This window comes from Salarias fasciatus, chromosome 7 (assembly GCF_902148845.1).
Source record: "Salarias fasciatus chromosome 7, fSalaFa1.1, whole genome shotgun sequence".
NCBI classification, from domain to species: Eukaryota; Metazoa; Chordata; class Actinopteri; order Blenniiformes; family Blenniidae; genus Salarias; species Salarias fasciatus.
The window spans coordinates 24,757,168-24,783,997 of NC_043751.1; the positions used below are offsets into that span (position 1 = coordinate 24,757,168).

Consider the following 26,830-nt stretch of genomic DNA (forward strand, 5'->3'; position numbering starts at 1 on the left):
GTCACAGCATTTTGTGTCCTCGCAAAAGTTTCCTCATTTTCTAAGTGTTTCCTGAAAAGACGATCATTTCGTTTCCCTCAAAGTTCCTGACAAAACCTCCAGCTACACAAATAAACAGCAGCTTTTTCAAAAGAAAATATTAAAAAACAATATTTCACATTTCAAATATAAACCCAAAACAAATAAACTAGTAAGAGGTGGGGAGAATGCAAGAGAAGAAGATATGATCTAAAAAAAAAAAAAAAAAATATATATATATATATATATATATATATATATATATATATATATATATATATATATATATATATATTTTAATAATAAACATAGTGGAGTTTTTAGATAAACTGCTGAACAGACTTTCTCTCTCCCTCCCTCTCTCTGCCCCTCCTTCAGGTTCTTCTGTGCTGAACTGAAATTCTCAGGCAGGTGAGAAACAAGTTCCAAAACCTCCTTGATTGTTTCATAAAAAAGAAACACAATGAACAGAAAAACAAGGTAAAAAGTATCTTTTTCTTATTTGTTGGTCTTTTCTTTTTCATTGGACAGTCTGTTTGAATGGTGGGTTCACTGTGTGAACTCAAACAGAGTGTTTGCGCCCTCTGTTGGTGTTTTTTTTTTTTTTTTTGCACTGCAACAAAACACCTCCAGGTGACTGGTTCATTTGTAGTTTGTGAGTTTTTATATTTGGTCATTGGTCATTGTTTTTTGGTCATTAAGCGTCAGTTTTTATTTGTTTGACTGCTAACAACATGCTAAACAAACATGCTAAACCTGTTGGGGAGGAAAAACCCAATTTCCTCTTCATTGAGATGTTGCTATGCCACATGCCTCCTTGAGTGTAGACCACCAGCACCAACATTGCCGTGCCGAGCCTCGGACTCTGCCCACGGAAGCTGATTGTTTTTGTTTTTTTTTCCTGACCACCTAGCAGCCTTTCCCAGACACTCGAGCCACTACATTCAGTCTTTCTACCCTGAGTAAAGTGGCATTTTGCCAGGAAGGAAGCTCTGGCACCTGACCGGCGTGGCAATTCTGGACTGTGCGTCTATCTCTTGTGCTTCAGCGACAAAAACTGCTGTGAGGTCGCCGATGATGGGCTTTCAGCCTTTTTGTTATATGAGGACAAACATCTCTGACTTTTCAAGGACTTCTCAGAAATAACCTCTCCTACATTCTCAGCACCAACAGTCATGGGGTTGGAGCGCCATAATGTCACAAAGGGCCCCCAACCTACACCAGAGCGCGACACCTCAACCTGAAACTCGCTGCAGCGAAAGCTGAGTTCACTCACAAGGGAGAAACTGGGCATCATCTGCCGCTCTGACAGCCAGTGGCTGCACTGCTGCACATCTTCCTCAAACCCAATGGTGCCCGTGTGGAGACTACCATCGCCTCAATAACAAAACAAGACCCGACCGCTACCTGGACCTGGTGCACAGGTATCATCAGATGCCACTGCACCCTGCAGATTTCCCCACGACGGCAGTCATCACCCACTTTGGGCTGTTCGAGTACCTGCACATGCCATTCAGGTTGAAGAACGCAGCCCAGTCATTTCAACGGTTGATGGACTCAGTCCTCCGGGACGTGATATTCATTCTCATCTCCTTGGATCTACTTGGATGCTATTCCATGCCCTCAGTCAGTGCGCTGTCAAGGAGTTCCTCGGCATGGTAACCTTTCATCACTGCTTCATCCCACGAGCCGCCCACATGATGCAACTGTTATATGAGGCACTTAAAGGTGAATCCCCTAGCCAGGCCATCAGCTGGACTGAGGAATGTGATTTAGCTTTCAAAGAGTTCAAGACAATGCTGGCTCAGGCAACACTATTGGCGCACCCATCAACCACGGCACCCATCACCATCACCACAGATGCATTGGATTATTCAGTGGGTGGGGGACACCTGGCATAAATAACAATAAAAACATGAATATATATGAGTCAGTATGAAACTGGTAAGATAGTTATTTTGTGACATTTTTAGGTGATGATTTAGATGTAAATTTGCGCACACACACAAAAAAAAATTCAATTAATGACTTTATTTAAAAATGAAATTTTAGAATTTGGCATTTTTTCACTTTTATGTTAACTTAAATCTTTTGCTTAGATATTTACATATAACTACTAAATCGACTGTAATATATATATATATATATATATATATATATATATATATATATATATATATATATATATATATATATATATATATATACATATATTAACATTATTAAATTATTTGAAAATTGATTATTAATATGATACAATCTGTTGATCGCTTGTTTCCTGTGATGAGGCTGAAGCAGCGCGTCTCCTCTGCAGGTGGACACTGCGACAGCCGGGACGCCGCTCTGCCGCTCCGTGTCTGTTGGTCCATTCCGCATCTGCCGCCGCGCCGGGCCGCCGCCTGAAGGCCTCAGTATACTTCCCCGTTGCCGCTACGTCGTTCCTACGACGTAGACGTCGTAGCCCTACGACGGGCTACGTCGGGCTACGTCGGGGCTTGACGTGCGCCTCCCGAAAATTGTGACTTCGCGTCGTTTCGACGCGTGGTGACGTGAACGTCGAGGGCTGTGATTGGTCCGCTTTCGCGTTGTTTATAGAATAAAGTAGAACTCACCCGGAATGCTTTTCTGATCCGAACAGTGCTTCGGGAGAAATTGAGATCCAGAATTGAGCGGCGCACATCCCTATACTGTTAGCAGTGTTAGCAGACGGGGCTATGTGTATAGCCGCTCCTCAAACGGCTTTAATCGTCCAAAAGCTCATTAGTTTCACCAATATTTCATCACAGTCCGCTCATGCCTCTCCTCCACCACAGCCCGGTGTCACCAGATATGTCATATATGCAGATATATGTTCGGTAAATGCACGCGTGTCTAGATACGTACGTCCACATATCTATGTGTATAGATCTATGTCTAGGTAAAGCCGGAGCTACGGAAGCCGCATTGTTGTTGTGACTGCCAGCGGCTTGGCAGAGGAGGGCGTTCCCTTGACGCAGGAGCAAGATATGTTCAGTAGCGGCGTAGGGTTGCCGGCGTAGGAACGCCGTGGCGGCGACGGGGGAGTATACTGAGGCCTTGACGTGTCTCCGCAGCGCCGCTTCCATTCGCTGCATTCGAAATAAACCGAGTGAAGTCAACCAGAAACACCCAGAAACACTTCCGGTGACGCTCACGCTTTACTTTCAAATTCAAAGCACCGAACTCAATAACTTTAAATTTATTTATTTATTTATTTATTTATTTATTTATTTATTTATTTATTTATTTATTTAGACTTTGCTCGGTACAGTTTGCTTGATGAACTTTAAATAATTAATCAGCTAAGAGCTGTTTGTCAGCTGATTAGTGGTTTCCTTCGCTCCTGGAGGGGCAGTGGGCTGGTTTGGGACCTGTTACCTTGGATGCCAGGTGTGCTGCTTTGAATCCCCTCCGCATCAAGTTCGAGTTGTACCCAATGTAAAACAGACACACATATCCATCTGTTAAAAAAAAAATTGTAATACTAATTCCTCTAATAACTTATGTATCTGTTGTGTCATGTGCTCATGTGCTTGTTTATGCTTGTTAAACGTGGACTCATTTGGAAATGTAACTGTTTTGGCTTGTTTTTGGTTTGTGTGGTCAGTATAACTAATATTAGCAGCAAGGTTATTGTCAGTTGTGATTATTTTGTGATTTGATGTGGTAAGATAAAAATTGTGGGGTTTTTTTTGGGTTAGTTTTTGCACGAATGGCAAAGAAACATCAGATTTTAATGTATGGGTGTATTGAAATATCTTTTATTCCTACTCAGGGGTTGAAATTTAAATTTTCAAATTTTCAAATTTGTTGAACCATTTTACTTTGAAGCTTTTATTTTGGTTAGGCCCAAACCGGAAGCGGTGCGCTTACTATCCCCGCCTTGACAGCGCGGTGGTAACGACCTGAAGCTGCGGCACTTGACGAGACGTTTGGCGGCTGCCAGGAGCAGACTGGGCCGCTTCATGGCACCGGTGACCGCGGACTGAATAATGGGCTCCGCGGCTTGGCAGCCATGGCCAGATCCACCAACAGAAGCTCCGAGGACGGGGACCCGCGGGTGAGCGCTCCCGGGGACCGCGGAGGGGCGCGGGACCTGGCCGAGCCCCGGGAACTGTCTCTGGAGGAGGTGCTGAAGTCCTACGAGCAGCCCATCAACGAGGAACAGGCATGGGCGGTGTGTTACCAGTGCTGCAGCGGGCTTCGGGTACCCCGCCCGCCGGCCGGCAGGGTCCGCCGGGTGAAGGACCCGTCCTCCATCCTGCTGCACCGGGACGGAACCGTGTCGCTGCCGCCGGAGCCCCAACACCAAGGTAGGACGGCCGCAACTTCCTCCCGTCCCAGCAATTCCAAATGAGAATCCAAAAGTTCCGTTTAACAGCAAATCATGAGTTTTCTGAAAAATTTAAAACTCAACAGTTTCACTTTTGATCTTGTTTTACATATTAAACATATCTTTAAAATTCGGCTAAGAAAAAAATCCTCGCAATTATTACATTTCAGCAATATAGCGACTTTTTGTAGCTGTTTTCCAACAGTAAAACTCCTTCGCTGCATTAGAGGGAAAGCACTGGAACCAATGCAGAATATCAAGAACTCTCAACAACTGCACTAGTTTTGTTAATTTCACTTGAGCCGAATTTAAGACAGTCTTGTATTGTTTCCTAAAATCTTGCAGTTTTACTTTATAAGCAGTTGCAGAGCACTACATCAAATCTCATATAAATTGTGCGAAATTCAAGCGGAGTTTGGGACGTAGGGACAACCTTCTCTTGCATATACCAGAACAGCTCCCCTGATTTTAACCGACCTTCAGCTTTACCATTTAATCACTTTGCTGGGAATTGAAGCACACACTTCCCCACGCAGCATTGTTTTTATTATGTAACATGTGAGTTTGTCCCCCACCCCTGAGCCAGCCGGGATGACTTAGATTATGCCGGTAAATGATTAATAATTCATGGGGCACAGCTTCACCCGAGCATCCCCTCATGCTCAGACTGTTTGGGAGACTTCAAAAGGATGGAAGGAAGCCCAGAGGATCTTACTGTCTTCTCCTGGTTCCCCTGCTGAATACCTGCATAATATCACACTGAGGCCTATTTATGTCCTTCTTGGAAACTTCAGTCAAACTCCTGAAAACCTCCAGAGAAAATCTGGACCCAACTTTAGTTCATGTGATTTTAAATCATTGTTTTTAACCACATTTTAATCAGTTGTCGGTTGCAGGAATTCAGTTAAAAGTAGACACAATTCTGACATTCAAGAAATATTTCTTAGATGATGAGTGAAGTAACAAAGAACCTGCTCACTCCTACCATTAACGTGTTTCAGGTGATCTGGTCACAGATCACAGTATGGCGAGTCCCGGATACAAGTCTGAATAGGCACTAAAGTGGTTTCACGCAAACCAATTCCCGAGGTGTTGTGGGATGCATCTGACCACATCGGCTCTGGCGTGTGAATAGTCATGCATGCAGTGAAACTGCATTCTAGGACAGTGGCATAGCAGGAAAGGTACATCATACTTAATACATAATCATCATCAGTGCGTGCTGTGTCCTCGTTTAAAACAATTCGCCGGTCTGAGTTTCATAGTGGCGGCAAAATGCACAGCTTTTGCGATGGCAGTGAATCCTTCTTAGCTCGAGAAAAGGAGATATAAACAAATCCAGCTTTTGTGTGGGGACAGACTGTGGAAACTGGCCTTTTGACCTTTTAGTAGCAGTAATATAAAATACAGTCCCAACTCAAATGGTTATCCCGAAATGCATGTTATGGACAGTGTGAACAGTCTGTATCAGGGCTCACCATGAAAAAGTTATAAGATAGTAAACATGTAGCCACAAAGTAGGCTACTAGCTGCATATTGTTTCTTTTTATCAATTGTGCTTAATGATGTATAGTATTTTTTTGGACGGTAGTTTATGTGTTAACGTTAAAGTTTTTAGCGCTCTTCCTCCAATTCCTTGTGTTTTCGCTGCGGCAAGTGGAGTAAAACGTAAAGCCATAAGTAAAACGCAGCTGTAGCGCGTCCGGTGGAAAAACAGCCATTAGAATGAGGGCTGTTTGTTGTGCCTGCTGCAGTGCACTGCGAAAAAACAAGTCTGTAAAAAAATAAGCTACTCAATATAAAAACTACACTCAAAAGTAGATTACATGATCCGAGTTGTTAATGAAAACTACATTTTTGAAGAAATTGTCTTAGTATCGAAAACTACTACTTAAATACATAAATAAAAACATTTATGGTTCAGTGCCTTCACCCCTTTTGATCCTAAAAGGATTCAGTAATTACTAATGTTTTGTCTTTCCCTTCAGTCTCCAGCAGACTGAAACCATACAAACGCTTCAGAGTGCAGATTTCCTGATGTTTACTGTTTTCCCATCAGGAAAAAAAAAGCAGTGTGACCCCAAACGGTCGTAACATGAAGTGAATCAATGATCTGCAGAGCTCAGAGAGGCAGAAATGTTTCTGCTGCCTGAGCCAGAATCTGTCGGCTTCCTACTGCACCATCTACCTCCAACTGAGTCTCAAGATAGATAGAAGCATATTTCAAAGTTCTTATCTTTTTATGATCATTCTATCAGTTTATTCTATTTTTTTCTGTTCATAAATATCTGACCAGAATGAGGAACTGGGAATTGTGACACACTCTGGTGGTCGTATTGATTATGGCAGCAGAAATGTTGACAGGAAAAAGAAGTTTTACTAGGTTAATACAACTTTTTGTAATATTTTTTTTACCCATGTTTGGTGGGCATTTAAAAAAAATATTTTGGAATTGTCTGTTGTGTAGCATCGCTAAAAGTTATGTTTTGGCCTATTTCTGTTGTGTTTTATTTTTAACAATTTGAGTGAAGTTTTGGCCATTTGTGAGACTGATTGTTAACACAATAATGTTTGCAACATTTTTGCGTTTATGTTTCTGAAAAGCTTTGTGTTTCCACAGTAAAGTTTTGAAAACGAAGTTCATTTACACAAAAACAGCCGACGCACTGTAAACAGTGTAGTTTTCATGTTGGGCCACTAGTGGATGCTGTTGCATGTTTTTGGAATGAAACCACACGCGCACACACACACACACACACACAGCACACGCACGCACGCACACAGAGAACAAACATTGTTCTGCGCATGAGCAGAATTACTATTTATTGCAGCCCTGTTGTGTGCGTGCGCAGTTGCGGCGTTTCCATCATCGACACACACAATTCCACCCCGTTTCCATGGAAACAGCTGGCGCATTCTCGAAAAGTTGCATTTTCAGAAGCTCCAAGCACCGCTCGGTCGTTCAAATGGACCCCCGAAACACAACGAAACTCTTGAGTTTTCACCGTTGTGTAATCACAGCTCCACAGCGTCTCTTCACACGTGAGTTTGTTTGATTGACGAGATTAAAGGTCAACATGATTCACTGAAGTCAAAGTCCAGACACACGTAACTCCAGTCAGATAAAAAAGCCGGCACCACTCAAACCCCTGACCCTCAAGAAGGAGGACAAAAGGCAGTTTTTCACCGTCTGTTAGAAGCTTTTAACCCACGGTTTCACGTTTCAGCTGCGCACACACACAGCATCCATTCATAGACACTCACAGCTCATCTATCCCTTCAGGTACACATTCAGGAGATTACTCCTAAATGTTTTCCTGTTATGATAATAAATGCTCTCATCTTTATCTGTGAAGGCCAAAGGGCTGCGTGGATGAATCTGGGTGAAGGTGTGATTTCCGCTACTACTGTGACACATCAGTCGACTTGTCAGAAATCTGCTTAAAGATCTGCAAATGCAAAGACATGTTGTTATCCCAGCAGCAATTTGTCTTTGCATAAAGACATAAATTTCGCATTTGTGGTTTTGTTTACAAAGCCCACAAGAAGCTGTCTTTTGCTTTGGTCAGTTCACTGACTGGATAGGATGATGCTGTGCACATCAACCTCCAAATGAATCTGATTGAACAGTTTACATGAAAACAGGACAATGTGATCTCTTAATGGGAGACAGTTCAATCAGTGACCAATCAGAGCTGCTGTTTTTAACCAGTTTGTTGTATTTGGAAGTCTGGTGTTTGTACTCAGAAGACCCCAGCAGAGACTCCTGTCTGTCCTTCACTGGGGGGTATCGGGTTCCTCAGATGGCAGCTGGAGGGCAGTTGGAGGTGTTTACAGGGCAGATTCCTCTCAGCTTTTGTGTCGATGCCGTGGCGACTGTGGGAACCGGTGGGTGTCGGTATCGGCCGAGCTTCACGTGAACCTGCTCCACAGGTTTACGGGGGTTCAAGTTCGGAGGCGGAGGAGGGGGCAGCGCCCGAGGAGGGGGAGGGGCTCTTTTGTTTGCGGTGGAAACAGCGTCCGCGTTCACATGGCGAGCACAGCGGCGCTTCTGTTGTCCGTCCCAGCTTCACCTCCCGCTCTCAGCGCTGTTGTTGACAGCAGAGGATGCTGGAGAAGGCTCCCCTCCTCCACCTCCTCCCACCTTCTCTACCTCCTCCTGCCTCCTCCACCTCCTCCCTCTTCTCCTTTTCTATCACATACACTGTTAAAAACTTAATGGATCACATTATTCTAATATGAGATCTTTCTGACAGTCGATTAAACTATAAATTATTTTATCACGTCTGGCTGTATTTTTATTTCAGAACAAGGTAATTTTAGCATTTACACTAACTTTCCTGTGTTTGCTGAGGAGTTACCGTCAAAATGTCAAATCTTTTCAAGTCAGCTCTCATCAGTGTCTTAGAAGAGAAGGTTGTTTTGCAGCAGAGTTGAGGTTTTCATTTACATGTTCTTAAAGTCGACTCAGGTCCCACTTACCACACGTTTTCAAGTGAAAATGCAAAGCTTTAGTTGTGTTTTGGTGTCTGCTTACTCAACAACACAACAGTGCTCAGAGCCACTAAGTTTTAAGGTGAGTTTTTGAGGACTCCCAGAGTGGAACTTTTTGACAACAAGCAGAAACGCAGCTTTCTGAAAATGCTTGGGCCCGTCTGCATGTAGACGGCGCCAAAATGCTGCATTTTCACTTGAAACTCTGTCGTGTAAATGGGGCCTCAGTTTTGGAGTTCAGATCTTGAAAGTAACCCAGAAAAAAGATGTCGAAATCTCCAAATGAGGCATTGAGAGTCGAAGAAGTTTGATTCATTCGAGCTCGGTTAAGAATTAATGCCTTCGTGCAGAGATCCTGAAATAGCGACTTCCTCCTGAAATAAGCCACAAACTCTTGAAATTCTCCTTGAGACATCATTCTAAGCAAGTCATCATCGCTTATTTAAGAGCAATTAGACCTCATTTTCCTGCATCAGAGATAAACGATCTCATGCAGTCGTTTACAGATTGAGCGAATAAAGAGACGCGTCTGATCAGCGAGTGCAGCTGGCGCTCCGATGACAGAGAGGATGATGTTACCGACGTGTTGGGTTTCCCTTTTTTTTCTGCAATGTTTCTTTCTTTATTCTGCTGAACTCTCATCCGTCTCCTCCCTGATCCTCCTCCCGTCCGTCCACGCTCCGGTTTCTCCGCAGTGAGAGCTGCTGATCGAGGAGTTTCAGGCCTCTCGGGTGTCGTTACTGACATCCGAGCCGAGGCTGAAGGATTGTTTTTACTCTCTGACCTGGCAGACACAACACAACACAACACGGCTCCGAGCTGAGGGACCGCCGGAGCGACACGCCGGCTTCTGGGAGAAAAAGCCTGGAAACGGACCGTGTTGGCTCACTGTGATTTATTTCACTGCTGCCACACTGGAATTGGACTGATGTAGTTAAACTGAATTGAAAAATGATGCAGTTCCTAGTTAGTGTACTGAAAGTTAGGACTGTATGATCGATGTTAAAAGGGGATAACGATAAATTATCAGTATTAATTCTGCTCATCAGAGTGATTCTTAATGGATTCCAGATCAGTGTGGGGTCTTCTTGTTTTCCACTGAAGGTTTTATGGTTTAAAACAGGTGCCAAACATCAGGCCTGCTGGCCAAAACTGGCCCATTAGAGGCTTGAGTCTGGCCCACCAACAAACAAATTGTAAATATTTCAAAGAAAACTGATTTTTACCAAACAAAGAATTTCCGCTCAAAAACAAAATACATGACCGAGGTCAAAACAGCAACTTTCAAAATAGAATTATCTCTTTCAATACCATCGTTTTCCAGCTAGTTGAAGCTATAACTCCAACACTGATAGTTAACATGTTTAAGTATGTTACTTTATTGTAATTTATGAATATTTTACTCTGATTACAAACTGTGTGGCCTCAGTTTTTAGTCTTTCTTCCATTCGACGATGCTTCCTGTTGCTGAGCGGTTCGAATCACAATGCAGAATCATGTTGTGTTACGCTGAAAAAAGTCCGAATGAGTCATAAGAACCTTACTAAAGGAACCAACATATAATATGTTGTGTCATCTGCAAATGCGACCATTCAGATGTGTTTTACATACTTTTGTTTGTTCTTCTTTGTTCAGATGACGCTGAAGCTCCTCCTCTTCCTCCGGCCGCAGAGCGACAGGTGAGAAGAAACACGACAAGTGCTAAAATATGTTAAAAAGAACCAAAATCACACATACTTGATCATTTTTAGCTTCAGAATTTTTAGAATAGTATGAATTCCTCGCTTCTTTTCCATGAATGATGACCTACATGGTTGTGTGCACAGTTTTCTTACTTCGTATTGCATTACTTGTATTTTAAAGAAAAAAAACAATGAGTCACACCGGTAAGACGCATCAGGTTGTGATTTTCCAAACGCTCCTCAGCTGGTGCAGTCGCTGGGCGTGGCCATCTACCGAGCGCTGGACTGGGGTCTGGACGAGAGCGAGGAGCGGGAGCTCAGCCCGCAGCTGGAGCGCCTCATCGAGCGCATGGTGGGCGGAGATCAGGGCGGCCAGGCCCGCTGCTGCGCCGCCAACGGCACCTCGGACGAAGGCTACAGCGGGCAGGAGGAGGAGGAGGAGGAGGAGGAGGACGAAGAGGAGGAGCAGGTGGAGGGAGCCGTCCGGCCGGTGGCTACGTTCCGCCAGGTGATGGCGCTGTGCGCGTCCCGGCTGGCCAACCGCAGCCTGGCTCCGGAGCACTACCAGGCCGTCTGCAGGGCCCTGTTCCTGGAGACCCTGGAGCTGCAGACCTTCCTCACCAAGATTAGAAATGCAAAGGAGGTGAGTTCACTCATCCTCAAACATAAGATGTTCCTCCTGCAGCTTTCCAAACAATGACTCAGAAGTTATCAGGAAAAATTTGTGTAGAATTGACATTTTTACAATTTACGTGATGTTTTGGTCAGATTGGAGCTTTTTGCGAGTCGGTTTTGGTCCACGGACTTTATGTTTGACACCCCTGCTCTAAAAGAGCTGAGTTTTTACTTATGTGTCAGTCCTCCGATCACTTTTCTATTTGAAATTTGCATATCTGTTTGTGAATTTCAGAAACATTGTGCAACAAGTCACGAAGAAAAACTTTGTTTAATACTACGAGTATTTCTGACCAGACTGCATCTGTGTCTGTTTTGATGTAACCTTTGCAAGAGGTCATGTTAAACTTTTCACATATTATGCACCAAGATTCTGTATAATCTGGATATTATTTATTGCTCTGTAGTATTACTCGTACATTGACATTGTGAATCTGTAAGAAAGGTCCTGATCCAGGGAGGCGGGAGCAGCCGAGAGCTTCCCGGGAAGCAGGAAGCATGACCTGCTTTTTCGTTTGGAACTCGGGCAGCTTCTGGCTCCGTGCTGCAATGCACGCTCTCTGAATTTAAAAATGCTTATAGAACCTTTCACATTAACATTCCTGTTTATGGGCTGCGGAGCAGCGGCTGATAACTGAGCGAAGAAGAAGCTTGAGTCTTCCTCCCTGTGCTCAGCTTCAGATGTCTTTCTGCAGTCGTGTCTCTGCGGTGGTTACCATTCTTCATGTTTATGTAGCACAACCACAGCAGTGGAAGATTTTTTTTTTTTTTTTTCATGAATTCATCAGTGTGTTTTCTCAGCACAGATTCATGACACAGTTTGAATTTCTGCAGCAGATCTTTTTTGGCCTGTTTTCACCCCCTCTGACAACCGTGCACAACATTTCTCATACAAATAGAGAATGACATGCTTCATTTTTCCTGTTCAGTCATCCTGAAGAACGAGAGAACATAGAAACATCTAGTTCCACGTACCCGTATGATTATTTGTGGGTAATTTTGAGAGCTGCAGGTGTAATTTACTCGTTTCAAGTGAAAATGCATTGTTTTCAAAACGTGTTTGCAGTGGCTTCACCCAAAATGAAACAAATGTTTTTCCCTTTTTAATTGAAAATTGCCTAATTGACAACTCATCAGCTGGTTATTAAAACTACAGGTGGAATTTATTTGCAAGTTATTTGCAAACCAATAACAACTCATTGCTTGTTCCCTGTGTGTCCTGTGTTTATAGGTCGTGGCTGTATGGTTGTTGTGCTGCTGTGAAACATTAACAAAGCTCGAAAACGAGTCAAAATATAATCTTAGCCAAAGTTACGTGCGTGAGCTGAGAGTAGAATGAAGTAGCCCAGAGTTACACATGAATAATAAATTGAGCAAATGTGGATTTAAAACTGGATTTTCTCATTCACAGATCAAAAGGTTTTGACATTCATTCACTTTGCGATCAGACCTCAGGAGTTAATGAAAGAGTAGCATCATAAATTTGCATGTTTGAAAGGAACACGCACACTCCAATCTGACTTTTTTCTGCTGGTGGAGGTTATAATGAACCTAATTATGCTAATAATGGCAGATTAAATATAATAATGATATCTATTGTAGTGAAAATGTCAAGTTTCTGTTAATAAATAACTTTGTGCGTTTCTTTTCAGATGCTGAAGAAGATTTCCACTGAGGAAGCTCTGGAGGACAAATCCACGGCTGAGCTGGACGCCCTCAAACATCGAGACTGGGTGAGACGGGCGGAGCCAACGGCCGGGACGGTGCAGCAGGCTGACACTTGACGATGATGATGATGATGATGATGATGATGATGATGATGATGGTGTGTGTGTGTGTGTGTGGCAGGCCCGCCTGTGGGTGCAGCTGATGAAGGAGCTCCGGCAGGGCGTGAAGCTGAAGAAGGTGCAGGAGCAGCCCTTCAACCCGCTGCCCACCGAGTTCAGCCTCACGCCGTTCGAGATGCTGATGCAGGACATCCGAGCTCGCAACTTCCAGCTGCGCAAAGTCATGGTGAGCGTCCGGAGCGCCGCTCCTCCAAAAGAAGGGAAGAGGAAAGACACTTTTCTGCAGGACAGAGCTCTTCGCTCACTGAGCCACTGTGTTCTTGTGCTGCCATGTTTTTCTCCTTTTCACCTGTAGTTTCCAGTCAGAAGGAAAAAAGCTTTGAGATTTAATCGTTCACAGCTTTTCTTGAGGTATGAAGAAGAGAAAAGAGGCTGGTAATTGTGCTTATTTCAGACTTGTTATGTTCACTAGTTCTCGTCTGAATTTAGTGTTTTTATCTAGACTAGTTTTGAACTCAGCATTTTTCAGATTACTTGCATTTCAGACGAGCTATGATCAACTCTGTTCTTTTTCTATGTTTATTTCAGACTATTTTCAGACTGGTTATTGCCATATTTCAGACCAGTTTGCACTTATTTTGGTGACATACTTTTGAATTAGTTATGAGCTGGTTATAGTGCTGCAGGCCAGCTTTTGGTGTATTTTAGACCGATTTTGGAAGCGATCTGGACTGGTTGGGATCATATTCTGGACTGTATTTCAGATTAGTCATGAACTGGCTTGAGCTGTATTTGAGATCGGTTTCGGAATATTCATAGACTGTTTTCAAGTTTGTATTTTGTGCGCTGGACATGATGATGTTACTTTGGATATATTTTGTAATATCTTTGATTGTATTTCAAACTTATAATTCACTGTTTTCAGACTAGTTTGGAAACTATTTCTCTGCTACATTTAAACATATTTAAGACATAAAAGGGTCTAACTGGTCTGCTGCCAACATCTTGGTGTCAGATGGAATAACGCACCTTCTGGTGGAGTCTGGGTCAGAAAGGAGAATTAAACAGCATCCAGCAGGTGGTCATAATGTTGCAGCTGATCTGGTTTTTTGATTTGTAGATGCTGAGAACATTCAAAACGTCTGTTTCCGGATGAGCTTGTAAATCATCAAAATGCTCGATTCAGAAGGTCGATCAGGATCCGACTGCAGACTGGAGTGAAAGCAAAGACCTTGAGGCTTTTTTTTTTTTCCTTCCATTATTCCGTCCGCCTGCTGATTTCCACCCTCTATGAGCTTTTTGTACAAATGGAAAACACCATGTAGCTGGCACACATGTAGCAGAGAGACACCTTGGGGCTTTCTCCTGAGGGCAGATACATAATTCAGCCTCAGAGCACAAATATTAATGAAGGCTTCTCTCAGTCTGTTGTTCTGGCTGAAACTACCCAGAGGACCGCAGTATGAATAACACTATTCCTACCCGGTATTTTCACGATAGAATAAAATACTACAGCTGAATGCAGTATGCACGATGCTGCGCCGCTCGCAGGGAGGGTGGCGTGTTGCTGACGATGTGGATGTGGTGATTTTCTCTCAGGTGGACGGTGATATTCCTACCAGAGTGAAGAGAAACGCTCACGAGCTCATCCTGGATTTCATCAGATCGAGACCTCCGCTCAAACCGGTACCATCTGTTCACTAATTCACACTGCGAAGGGTTTGTTTTCTGCAGCATATTCCGTTTTAAAGTGGAAAAAACTGGATGTGTCAATGGAAAATCTATGAAATTGATATGTAATGAAAAGTGGATGGATTTTAGCGGTCAGTAAAACTAGACGAACTAAAAGTTACCAGTGTTTTTGAATTGCACGGGGTGTGTTTTGTGTCCTCGTCAGGTTTCGGAGCGCTGCCTCCCTCCGCCTCCCCCCCAGCAGCAGTCCCTCCATGAACGGGTCCTGGCTGAGATCAAGCAGGAGCGAAAGCTGAGGCCGGTGGACCCGCCGAGCTCCCGACGTAAGATCAGGACCGCTCCGAAGCCCCCCCCCAAGAAACAAACAAGAAACAAAAACTAAATGCGAAAATGTGAAGATGATCAAAGTAAATTATCGGTTGTAATCCCATCAAGATGTGCTTCTGTCGTGCACATACACATAGTAAGTTTTTGTAATAGGTGGGGTGTGGCTTTTTTCTTTCTTTTCAATTTTATACACTTACCTGCTTTAACAACAGTTTCATATCTTTATGGGCCCGCACTAAAAAACACTCATAAAGATAAATAGGGTGATGTTGAGCTAAAAATATTCCCATTAAAATGCCCGTTTGTGCTGTCTGTACTGAAGCACACAGGGGTCAGGAGCATTTCTCCATTTAGAGCCGCAGTGTCTGTGAAAGTGGTTTCACATTTCACAAATATTGACCGACTGTCTATTTCCAGACGAAGGTCACTCAAGGTGAATGACCGTGTGGGCCGCTGATGAAGGAGCTTCATTTTACACACAGTGAATTCTCTCTCCTGCATGAATTTATCGTAACACTTTACTGAAAATAAACCGTCAGAAACCCCTCAAATTTCCGTAATCTGCGGAGTTGCCTGTTAAAAGAAAAACCCCGGCTTCTTGTACACTCAAAGATCAGTAATGCTGAACTGTTATCACAAAGTCATTTTCCAACATGTGAAGCCTTCCGAGGGAAGCGGTGAAACTACTTTTTATGAGCAAAACTCGATTGAAGGCTTTATAAAACAATAAACGTCTGTGAATGAATAAGAACTGGAGTGTAATTTCCTTTGATGTCAGATGGGCTGTCAAAACTCAAAGTAGCTCTTCAGATGTCTTCAACTGAGGTGAAAATGGATTATTAAAAAGTTAACATCCAGATTAGAGAGCATCTTCCTCTAACATCCAGATTGGTGGCCAGGCTGAGTGTTGGCGCCTCGGCCTGTCTGATGATGTGTTTTCCCCCCTCAGCGTTCGGCTCGCTGCCCTGCCTCGCCCAGACCTGTCAGTGCAACGTGAAGTCCACCTCCTGCATCGACCTGTCCACGTCGGGGCTGGGGACCCGGGTGCCGCCGACCCGCCCTCGCATCCTCCTCAAGGCCCCGACTCTGGCCGAGATGGAGGAGATGAACATCTCCGAGGTGCGCTGACGAAGCATCCGCCCACTCTGCTGTATTCAGAATCCACTGCACACTGCTCACGATACTTGATTACATTTGCTAGTTATTTTCTTAATAACCTACTGCTCTCTCTCTCTCTGTCTCCCCCTTTCCCTCCCTCTCTCTCCCTCTCTGACCGCCTCGGATCCTCCACAGGAGGAGGAGTCCCCGGACAACGGGGAGCTGAGGAGGACGGAGAGCTCCCCGATGCCTCTGAAGAGGGACCGCTCCTTCTCGGAGCACGACCTGGCGCTGCTCCGCGGGGAGATGCTTCCTTCGCTGTCCGAGTCGGCCCAGCTGGACGGTGCCGTGCAGCTGAGGAGCGAGAGGCCTCGATCCAGGACCCTGACCGGGACCGGGCCACCTCCTCACTTCAGAGGTCAGAGTCGAAGAACCTGAGCTGCTGCTGTGTTAATCAAATGCACAAAGCACGCTAGCAGAATTAAAACTCCCTTTTCTGAGAGTGTTACCAGAGCATTGCTGACCAGACTAGACCAGATTGACACCACACGCATCATTTTTGTGTTTTCATTTTGGACAACTTTTGCGTTTAAAGGGCAATGCTTTGAAAAAAAAAGTCTGTTTTTCTTTGAAAACAGCAGATATGGTGAAAATGGTGTCGTTTTCATGTTTGGCCGCTGGTGGGTCCTGTTGTTTGTTGTGGTGATGAAACCACACACACATGCACACAGAGAACAATACCTAGAAAATCAAAGCAGACAGCTGAAAAGTGCTGATAAAACTGTCTGCTACCGGGAGGTTTTAAACCTGGAGGATTCTGAGGTTCACATGCAGCTCGAATCTGGATGTGTTTTAGCTGTTGTCGACACTTCAGGCTGTGGAGCGTCGATTTTCAGTCATTCAACCATCTGCAGGTAAAAAAATACTTAAAGCTTTGCTGCTGCTTTCACATTTTACATGTTTACTTCTTCCTCTTTCCTGAATGAGTGATATCCCATCCATCCATCCATCCATCCATCCATCCATCCATCCATCCATCCATCCATCCACCCATCCATCCATCCATCTGTCTTCTGCATTTTATCCAGGGCTGGGTCACGTGGGCAGCAGTCTAAGCAGGAATGCAGGGATAATTAGCTGGAAAAAAAACAAGCTGCACTCTCCTCCTGCTGCAGTTTGAGCTTCAGTCCTGCAGAGGGAGACACAGCACTGTTGTTTGTATTGACACACATGCTGATGTTTGGTTTTTGACTGTTTTAGCAGCAGTGGACGGTACAATATGTTTGTGGTTTCAGAGAAGATAAAGAAGCTCCAGACTGTGTTGTTTGGAAACCAAGAGCGTCAGTGATCCTGCGACTGACTGAGTGAATGATGATGAGAGTGATGTGGTGTGTAAAGCTTGTGAATAAATCCAGGATAAATAATCAATCACATGGGATTGTGAGTCCAGGGAGATGAGGGGCAGGAGCAAGAATCACTCCAGACTAGAGAAGGCTGGACCACAGCAGAGCTACTCCACCCCGGTCCTCCTGGACCCTGGTAGTTATAGCTTATTTTACTGCAGATTTGACTTCTTGTTGGAAAATGAGAAGTTTTTTTCCATGTGCTGCATACAGACATATCAAGCTAAAACTAGAATATCCACTTTACCAAAGACTGCGTGAGGACTGGACAGTAATGTAGAATCAGAACAAACCCCCCCCATGTTGGTTTGACTGCAGCCTTCAGAGCAGCGAGTCGGGCTGCGTCCGGTCTTCCTGCTGACTCCGGTTCACGTGGGCCATGAAGCTGTCGACAGGCCCGTGATGGATCCTAATCAGATGTAAAGATGTGCTGATGAAGTCCTGACTCCGTGATGGAGTTTGGAGGCTAATGGCTTCAGGCTCCGAGAGCGATCGGATCTGTTCCACCGCCATAATTCTTGCATTACAGCCGCCGCGCCGTCCGCGCGGGGAGTTAATAGTTTGAAAAATGAAGCAGGCTTCAGCCTTGCTGACCTCTGCAGAGTGAAACACAGCAACAAATGCCACCAGGATGTAATGCCACCAGTTTCTGACCACGAGTCTGTAGAAACAGTTCCTCAGTTCACTCTGATTAAAGCTCAGTTTGAAGTTTGTAAACCTGAACTACTGTTCCTGTGTCCTGATCCAGCACTACCTCTGCTTCCACTGAGATCTCTACTGATAATCATCAAACATTTTAATGTTCCATTTATACAGCGATTCAACTCAACCTCTAAGACACTTTTCAGGTAAATACAACAAAAACAAAACGAAACAGAAGACAAGTAATAACTGCTGGAATAACCACTTCTACAGCTCATGGTGCTGTGGCTGAAGTTACTTTTATTTGTGCTTCTCGCATCACTGCTACATCGTATAGTAATATTATCAGCAGTAATCCAATAAGCATTAGAAAAGGGCCTGTTAGTCATTTTTGTGATTTATTTATTTTTTTTAATGGAGTACATTTTTTGGGGACCTGCAAAATATTATAATATCATCTAAAATGAAGGAACAACATTTTTCAGGCTGCATTCATGAAGTGTCACAGCTACAATTGACACTGTTACATTTTTAGCTTTTGTGGCCATTTTTAGAGCTCTGTCCTTATTTTTCTCGGCTTTCGGCAGCAGCGTGTTTGACTGTGCGCTGGTCAGCCGGCTGAACTCTGCTTCATTTTTCAAACTATTAACTCTCTATTAGAGCACGGCTGCTGTAATGTAAGAATTATGGCGGCTGAACAGATACGATCGCTCTCAGTCTCCTCATGCTGCACGCATTCTGGAGCCATCAGCCTCCAAACTCCACCACAGCCAGAGGAGGAAACAACAGCAGCAGCAGTGGCAGAAGCAGAAGCAGGAGTAGAGTTATCGTAAAACGAGAATTATAAACAGTAGTGTATCACAAATTTATCATTATTGTGATATTAGCACGAGCTGTATACCTGTTTCCATCTATGATGCATTTGTGCTCTGCAGAGTCCAAATGGAGTCTGATTTATCATGATTGACTGAGAAAAAAGTGAGCAATTAGGGAATTCATACAGTTTAGTTGACAAGCGGACAAACATTACAAAACAATTATTCCGTTTTTTTCTTCGGTGCTGTACCAGCGTTCTGTTGTCTTTCAGCATCTATTACTATACTATTACTATTACATACTACTAATACTACTCTGACTACTTCTAGTGCTGCTACTACTGCTATCACTACTAGAGGGACTAAAATGAATTCGAGCAACTAATACTACTAGTAGTAGTACTTATTCTAGTACTACTGTACTAATACTAGTATGAGTACTACTATTAACAGTAAGGATCGACCAATTATCGGCCTGGCCGATAATATCGGCCGATATTGGGCATTTTTCTAATAATCGGCATCAGACTTTTTTTCCACTAATAGCCGATAAAATAAATGTATTTAAAAACGTGCTCTTTGGATCATATATACAACCGTCTCTCTCTCTCTCTCTCTCTCTCTCTCTCTCTCTCTCTCTCTCTCTCTCTCTCTCTCTGCCTGAAGTCACCTCTCTGGGCTGTGGAACAATGTCCCACCCACAGCTACATTTTGACGCCAAAATGTTCAGTTTTACTGCATATGAATATCGGTCCGACATATCGGTTATCGGCTTCCATAAGTACCAGTAATCGGCATCGACATCGGCCCTAAAAAAGCCATTTCAGTCGATCCTTAATTAACAGTGCTACTACTGTTACAATTACTCCTAATCATACTTATTCTACTGTTGCTGATACTCATAATGCTGGTACGACTCTAACCGCCACTCCCTTTATGACCACCATGAGCTGGGGCGGACCAGGGAAATCCAAACGGTTTAACTAAAACAGTGCATCTTGAAGGCCCTGGTGGGGAGTTTGACTGGGGCGGTGCACCTGTCAGTCATACGTAACGTCCTGAGGACAGAAACCTCCCGTAGAGCAGAAGGGCAAAAGCTCGCTTGATCTTGATTTTCAGTATGAGTACAGGACGTGAAAGCGGGGCCTCACCATCCTTCTGACTTTCTGGGTTTTAAGCAGGAGGTGTCATAAAAGTTACCACAGGGATAACTGGCTGGTGGCGGCCCAGTGTTCATAGCGACGTCGCTTTTTGATCCTTCGATGTCGGCTCTTCATATCAATGTGAAGCAGAATTCACCAAGCATTGGATTGTTCACCCACTAATAAGCAACATGAGCTGGATTAGACCGTCGTGAGACAGGTTAGTTTCACCCTACTGATGCTGTGCTGTTGCTCAGTACTACTATAGTATTACTATTTCTTCACCACTATCACTGCTACACCTGATTCGCATCCAGCAGGATGTAGTACTGATCCCTGTCCAGCAGGGGGCAGTCTGCTCCCCTGTGTGTGTGTGTGTGTGTGTGTGTGTGTGTGTGTGTGTGGGTGTGTGGGTGTAAGCCTGTAAGCCTCTTCTGTCATGAACAGCTGATCCAAATTATGTGTGCTGATGATGTTTACGACCGCTCGGCCTGTTTACTCTCCATTAGAGCCGGACTGACACCTTCAATGCGCAGGACGGTGGAGGCAGAGGCTCCGGGCTGCGGCGGCGGCGGTGCGGTGGTACTGTGGTGCTGTGCTGGTGTTGCTTTGGTGCTGTGTTGTGTTGAAGGCCCCTCACTGGGATCTAAGCTGCAGCTGCAGCAGCACGGGCCCTCTCCCTCCACTCACATCACATTAATAATCCAGGACGGCGTGCAGCCGATCGACAGGCGCTCTGCAGGCCCAAGACGGCCTGATGGGTATTTCATGGGCTTGTTAGACCAGGATTTGTGACTGTTTCGTTCACCATCTGCAGCCTGATTACTGAGTCTTCAGATTTATCGTGTGCTTCTCCATCTCCCAGCCTCGGAGCCGAAGTCACACCAAAATACAATTTGGGCAGTAATGGCACCACAAAAAAAAATAAAAAAATTTTGACCGACAGAGTGAGAAAAATGTCATAAAAAAAACAAAATATCAGAATGTATTCCACTGAAGAATGATCAGTTTTAGAATTTACAGTCTTACAATAAGAAAGGAGAGCTTCTCCTCCAGCGCTGGTGTATTAACAGCAAAGCAGATAACAAAGAGAAATAAAAAAATACAATAAATAATTCACAATGCTGAGAGGATATTGCAGTCTAACTTGATCGTCTGTCTGTACGAATGTCTGTGTTTTCCCATTGTTAATGTTTAGGGCTTATTGTTCTCTACATGCATGTGTGTGTGGTTTCACTACAAAAACAAACAACACACACTAGTTGCCCAACATGAAAACGAAATAGTTTGTGTGTAAATGGACATGTTTTCAAAACATTACAGAATAAATCTGAAACTTTTCTGAAATGAAAATGTAAAAATGAAGTGTTTCCATTTGGAAAGCGTGCGTCAGTCTACCTAACCCTGTTAGTTCTTTCCCCTCAGCCAGTGATTGATTCATTGATTTCTCAGTCCAATGTCAGACATAGTGAGACATTTTCTGTCCACTCTCGCTAATTGTCTTTTTCTGCTTTTTTCACCTTTCAGCCTCCTTCCCGGTCCACGGCTGGGTCCCGCCCTCTCCGGCCCGCCTGTCTCTCAGTGCAGTTGACGAGATGACCGAAGTGTCGGAGTCGAGCTCCAGAACCGGAGACGAGCCCAAGTGGATGGTGAGGCAGCAGCAGGGCACCGTCTTCTACATGAAACTACAGACTGAACCTTGTATTTTCAGTTTCGTACATCTGCATTAGTTGTGATCATGTCTGAACATCTCTCTGACGTTGCACTGATTCTGGGAAAAACTTTACAGGATATAACTTTAATGTTTCAGAAGACTTCTTTCTGAATGATCAGAATCTAAAGCCCATTTTTTTGTGTTTAAAATGTGTTCCAGTCATCTATGAGTTCTTAATTCCATCTTTCCCTCGGTTTGATGACACTCTCCTCCTTTCTTCTACTTCTCTTTTCTGCCATCTCTGGTGCATCTGTTGCCTTCTTCTTCTTCTGTGGTGCTCAGGAGGAGTTCAGCCACCCGGTGGAGAGTCTCGCCCTGACGGTCGATGAGGTCATCAACGTGCGCCGAGTGCTGGTCAAGGCGGAGATGGAGAAGTTTCTCCCGAGCAAAGAGCTGTACAACAACCTGAAGAGAGGGAAGGTGAGCTGGAGCTGCTCTCTGCTGCTCCAGTAACTCTCTGGAGCCGTTTCAGTGACTCTTTCCGTGGTTTCTCTCAGGTTTGTTGCTGCTGCAGGGTCAAGTTTCCCCTCTTCTCATGGCCGTCCACCTGCTTACTCTGTAAAAGGTATCACCCCACGTTCATCTGTCTCTGATTTGCTTTATTTATTCTGCAGTCAGAAAGAAAACTACATGTGATGTTTCCTCTGCCATCCTCTCATGCTCTGAACCCAGTTCTCCTCTTCATACCTCCAGAACAGCTGTGAACTCTTAACTCTCTCAGCTTCTTTCTGACTGAAAATTAAATTCAGTTGAACTGGTTTCAAGTGTTTAGAACAATATGTTTTCATGCCAGACGTGTCAGTGGAGTTCCTTTAATGAATTTGTGTTTTTGCTCCAGATCAGTGTGTGGCTCCTGCAGTGCAAAGGTAACTAAACCTTTTAAAAAAAACATTTCCATGTTTCTTTACAAAACAACAATGACACTTTTTATTATTATTATTATTTAGTTGTCACCGCTTAAGCTTGTTTATGTATGTTTGTTATTTTATCATTACTCTTATTATAACTGCACTTTTAGGCCCCGTTTACACAACGTTACAAGTGAAAATGCATCGTCTTTGCGTTTTCGTTGCAGCGATGTTGATAATATATGCCAACAATGATATAGTTGGCACATGGATCCACTCATAAAATGCTGTTTGTTTTTGTAATGAAACCACACATTGGTGCTCTGCTCATGCTCACCTCGTCATTTAAGTGTTTGTTTTTCTGTTCACTTCTTTTGTTGCTTCTTTTCATCTGTTTCTTCAGTTCTGGCCGTGATGGAGGTTTGAGTCGTTTATTGTTGTGTTTTTGTTTTTGTGTTTGTTGCCTTTGTGTGATGTGTGTGTTTGAACCTGTTAGTCGTACTTTTCACCATCTACTGTATAATTGTTTGGGTTTTTTTTTTTTTTTTTTTTTTTGCAGATGAAGATTCCTTCGAAGAAGATGGCCCACATTCCCGTCTACACGGTGGGCTTCCACAGCACCCCCAAGAGCCATGGACAGAAAAGCCAAGTCTATAAGTGAGTGTGTGTGTTTGTGTGCAGGAACCTTCAACATACACGAGTCCAACAAGAAATGACACCATTTAATATTACTGTTGGCAGGTTGTTTAACTTTATTAATATTTTTGGGCACATGGTGGTGTTTGAGGTCATAGGTCACAGGAAAATGAGGACACAGTTCTCAACAGATGAGGAATGGACAATTGGGACAAAAACGTACAACTTTCTATAGGAAAACCCAGTAATGTTCATTATTTACTTTTTCAACAAAGAAACCATCACTCCACTGGAACATTTAAATTGTCATTACAGCCATAAAACGACGTATAACAACTAAAAACCAGAAAGAATTGGCACAATTAGACAGAATGACACACAGGATAGCTAAAATGTTACAGAAAATGATTCCAAACAGAAACACTGATAAGGTACTTAAACAATGTAAGTGTAATCCTCAGATAATCCTCAGATGGAGCCTGATAAACATAGAGAATCACAAATAAAGTCACCAATCATGGATGAAGTGTTTGCGTCCGTTTGGCGGATCCCTTTGACCTCCAGCCGAGCTCGAGCCCTCACGTCCCTTCAGAGGTTTGTTGTTCAACTCGGGGGCCGTCCGAGGTCGCAGCCGAGCCTCCCTGAGTGGATCGCAGCCGACCTCCCAGTTGGTGCTCGGACCCTCCTCGCCCTCCTCGTCCTCCTCGTCCTCCTCAGCCGCTCAGCGCGGCTCCCGTTCGGGGTCGAGTGCACACGAAGGGGCTGAGAGGGCAGCGCAAATCTGTTTAAGTCGTTCGCTGACTGCTAACCTCCTCCAGCCTCCACGGTCACCTCAGCCAATCACAGGCCGCCCCCTCTCACCCTCCTCTGTGTGTGTGTGTGTGTGTGTGTGTGTGTATGTGTGTGTGTGTGTGTGTGTGTGTGTGTGTGTGTGTGTGCCTTATATAATCAGAGCCTCTTCAGCGCCTCTAAGCAGTTGTTATGTAATAATTACCCAGCTGTCATTAGCATCCTCACTCCTCCTGTGTGTGGGGCGAGCGAGCTACACACACACACACACACAGAAAGAGAGAGAGAGAGGCCATGCGGGCAGAAAGAGAAGGTTTTATAACAGCCAGGGTTAAAAACTGCCAATGATCTGCTGGATACTCTCCCGCACGCCACCATGTTTACGCCTCGCTCACTTCAAAGGAGCCCAGGAGGTTATGCAGCTGTAAATCACTGTTTACTGTCAATATGGAACACTGCATCACATCAGTCAGGCCACCATCGCTCTAATTTACAGTTTAAAATCTTCAAATGTGCAGAGGACATGAAGTTTACAGGGAATTCATGAAAATACTGTATAACAGGCTTGAAGTTTAGATATGGTTATTGCAGTCCTTTAAATTGAGTTTGTGTGCCACATATATGAATAAAATGTGCTTTAAAAGCACTGCACTGACAAAAACACTGCATTTTTTTGTCATGGACAGCTTTAAAAAGTCTCTGTTTTCAATGCATTAATGTAAAAAAAAAAAATGTTTTCATGTTATTGAGCTTCACTGCAACATTACCGTAAAAAAATGACTTGGTAAAAGCAAGATTGATTTGGACTTCTAAGCTGATCTGAAGAGCGCAGGGTCCTGCCATGCTCACGGACAGTGAAAATCTGACAAGTAAGAGAGAACCAGGCCATTGATGGCATTAAAAACAATCAAACAAAGAACTTTAAAATCGATTCTAAAACAAAACTGGAAGCCAGTGGAGTGACGACAGCACGGGGGTAAAGTGTTCATGTCTAGATGTGCCCGTGAAAAATGGGGCAGCAGCTTTCTGTACAAGCTGGAGACGCGAAATTGAAGACTGGCTGAGGCCAACATAGAGGGCATTCATTCCAGTAGTCTGGCCTTGAACTGATAAAATCATGAATAGTCTTTCTCAGATCGTTCCGATTGACAAACGGCTTCACTTTGGCTAGGAGGCAGAGCTGAAAAAAAGTTTGCTCTGACAACGCTGATTAGCTGATCAGTTTTGGTCAAATCTAAGCCGGTTGTCGAGCATAACCCGAAGGTTTATAACGAAAGGTTTAAAAGAAGGGGGCCGGAGCGCTGGGGTTGGCTGGCAAAACGTCGGACATAAGTGGCGTGACAAAGAAGATACTTTCTGCTTTGCCGTCATTTAAATGCAGAAAGTTCTGCGCCAGTCACTGCTTTACGTCTTTAATACACTCCAGTAGTTTAGTAGCAGTGTTTTAATTTGATCTCACGGGCAAATAAATGTGCAATTCATCCACATAAAAGTGTGTTTTCTTATGATTGATCCCAAGAGGATGTACAAAGAAAACAGAACAGGGTAGAGGACAGAACCTTGTGACACCTGACAAGGGAGAGAAGCACAAGAGAAGCAGAGGTCGTCAATCATAACAGAGAAGCTCCTATTTGCCAAGTATGACCTGAACCACTGGAGAGCAGTGCCACGAAAACAACATATTACCCTAGGCGAGATACAAGGACTGTATGGCAGACTGTATCAAAGGCCGCTGTGAGGTCGCACAACAGGATTCTCAGCTTCCACAGACGAGGCAATATCATTTTCAGAACGTTGTCATGTAAACATGAAATGTTTCAGAATCACAGTAGTAAAAATGTTTCCTTTTCACTTGAAAACATTGTCGTGGAAAAGAGGCCGGTGTCGCCTTTATGAAAGCTGTCTGATCTCTTTACCTGCAGGTCCCTGCGCAGTCTGTCCCGCCGTTCGGTGGAGGAGGAGTTCCCTCACCTGTACGCTCACGGCTGCACGCTGCGCGACGTCTGCGCCGAGTGCACCAAGTTCGTGGCCGACGTGATTTCGTCCAGCCGCCGCAGCCTGGACATCCTCAACAACACGCCCAAGAGGGAGGCCAAAGCAGCCGCCGCCGCCACAGCCGCCGCCACTGCTCAGAGACCCACGCTGCAGCGACAGGCCCACCTCGACCCCGACACCCACCCGGACCTCCACCCACATCCACAGAGTGACGCCCACCTCCCCCCTGCCCCTCACGCCCACCTCCATCAGCAGCACCTGCTTCACGCCTCAACGCCGTCCCGCTCGCCGCAGCCGCGCCGCACCGGGACCGCCAACAGCCTGAACCAATGAGCGAACTGACCGACACTGACCGCACTGTGCTCAACTCACCGCAGCAGGAGGGACCGCTGGGGGGTCTCTAAGGGGGTCTTCGTCCTTCAAGATTCAGGCTAGAGATTCTTGTGGAGATCTATAAGGGTCCATAAACAGGTCTCTTCCTGGTCTTTAAGACATCTTTAGGGGGTCTTTAGGGGTTCTTTAAGGGATCCACTAATGGGTCATCAAACATTTTTCAGAGCTTTTTAAGCTTTCATTCTGGGGCCTGCTGACGTTTCTTTGAGTATATGCTAATGGGAATTTTTGAAAGTACCTCAAGGTGTTTTAAAGCATTTTTTCAAGGCCCTTCATTGTCTGTTGTTTATGTTCTACAATAGTCTTATAATGGTTCTTTAAGGATCCTT

General features: G+C 44.3%; 2 protein-coding genes across 2 annotated transcripts in view; one reads left to right on the forward strand and one right to left on the reverse strand.

Annotated features, from left to right (window-relative positions):
• Positions 1-4,003, reverse strand: part of LOC115392341 (alpha-(1,3)-fucosyltransferase 4-like) — a 6,942-nt gene extending 2,939 nt beyond the window's left edge. The window contains exon 1 of the mRNA XM_030096934.1: positions 3,910-4,003. Within this exon, the coding sequence (XP_029952794.1) occupies positions 3,910-4,003 (94 nt within the window). The remainder of the gene's footprint in view (positions 1-3,909) is intronic.
• LOC115391666 (protein spire homolog 2-like) lies at positions 3,935-26,494 on the forward strand. Its single transcript, XM_030095972.1, has 15 exons — positions 3,935-4,349; positions 10,499-10,542; positions 10,790-11,188; positions 12,873-12,953; positions 13,069-13,233; positions 14,607-14,693; positions 14,905-15,022; positions 15,976-16,145; positions 16,320-16,542; positions 21,654-21,775; positions 22,123-22,260; positions 22,338-22,405; positions 22,679-22,706; positions 23,248-23,345; positions 26,036-26,494. Exons 1-15 carry the CDS (start codon positions 4,052-4,054, stop codon positions 26,439-26,441), a joined length of 2,445 nt encoding a protein of 814 aa, XP_029951832.1. The 5' UTR covers positions 3,935-4,051; the 3' UTR covers positions 26,442-26,494.
• The last annotated feature ends 336 nt before the right edge of the window (positions 26,495-26,830 follow it).

Excerpts from the sequence above, each read along its gene's own strand:
- LOC115391666 (XM_030095972.1), top strand. The coding sequence starts at position 4,052 with ATGGCCAGATCCACCAACAGAAGCTCCGAGGACGGGGACCCGCGGGTG. Across the intron at positions 21,776-22,122 it reads GAGACGAGCCCAAGTGGATG|GAGGAGTTCAGCCACCCGGT; the intron begins GTGAGGCAGCAG and ends TGTGGTGCTCAG. Across the intron at positions 22,261-22,337 it reads ACAACCTGAAGAGAGGGAAG|GTTTGTTGCTGCTGCAGGGT; the intron begins GTGAGCTGGAGC and ends GGTTTCTCTCAG.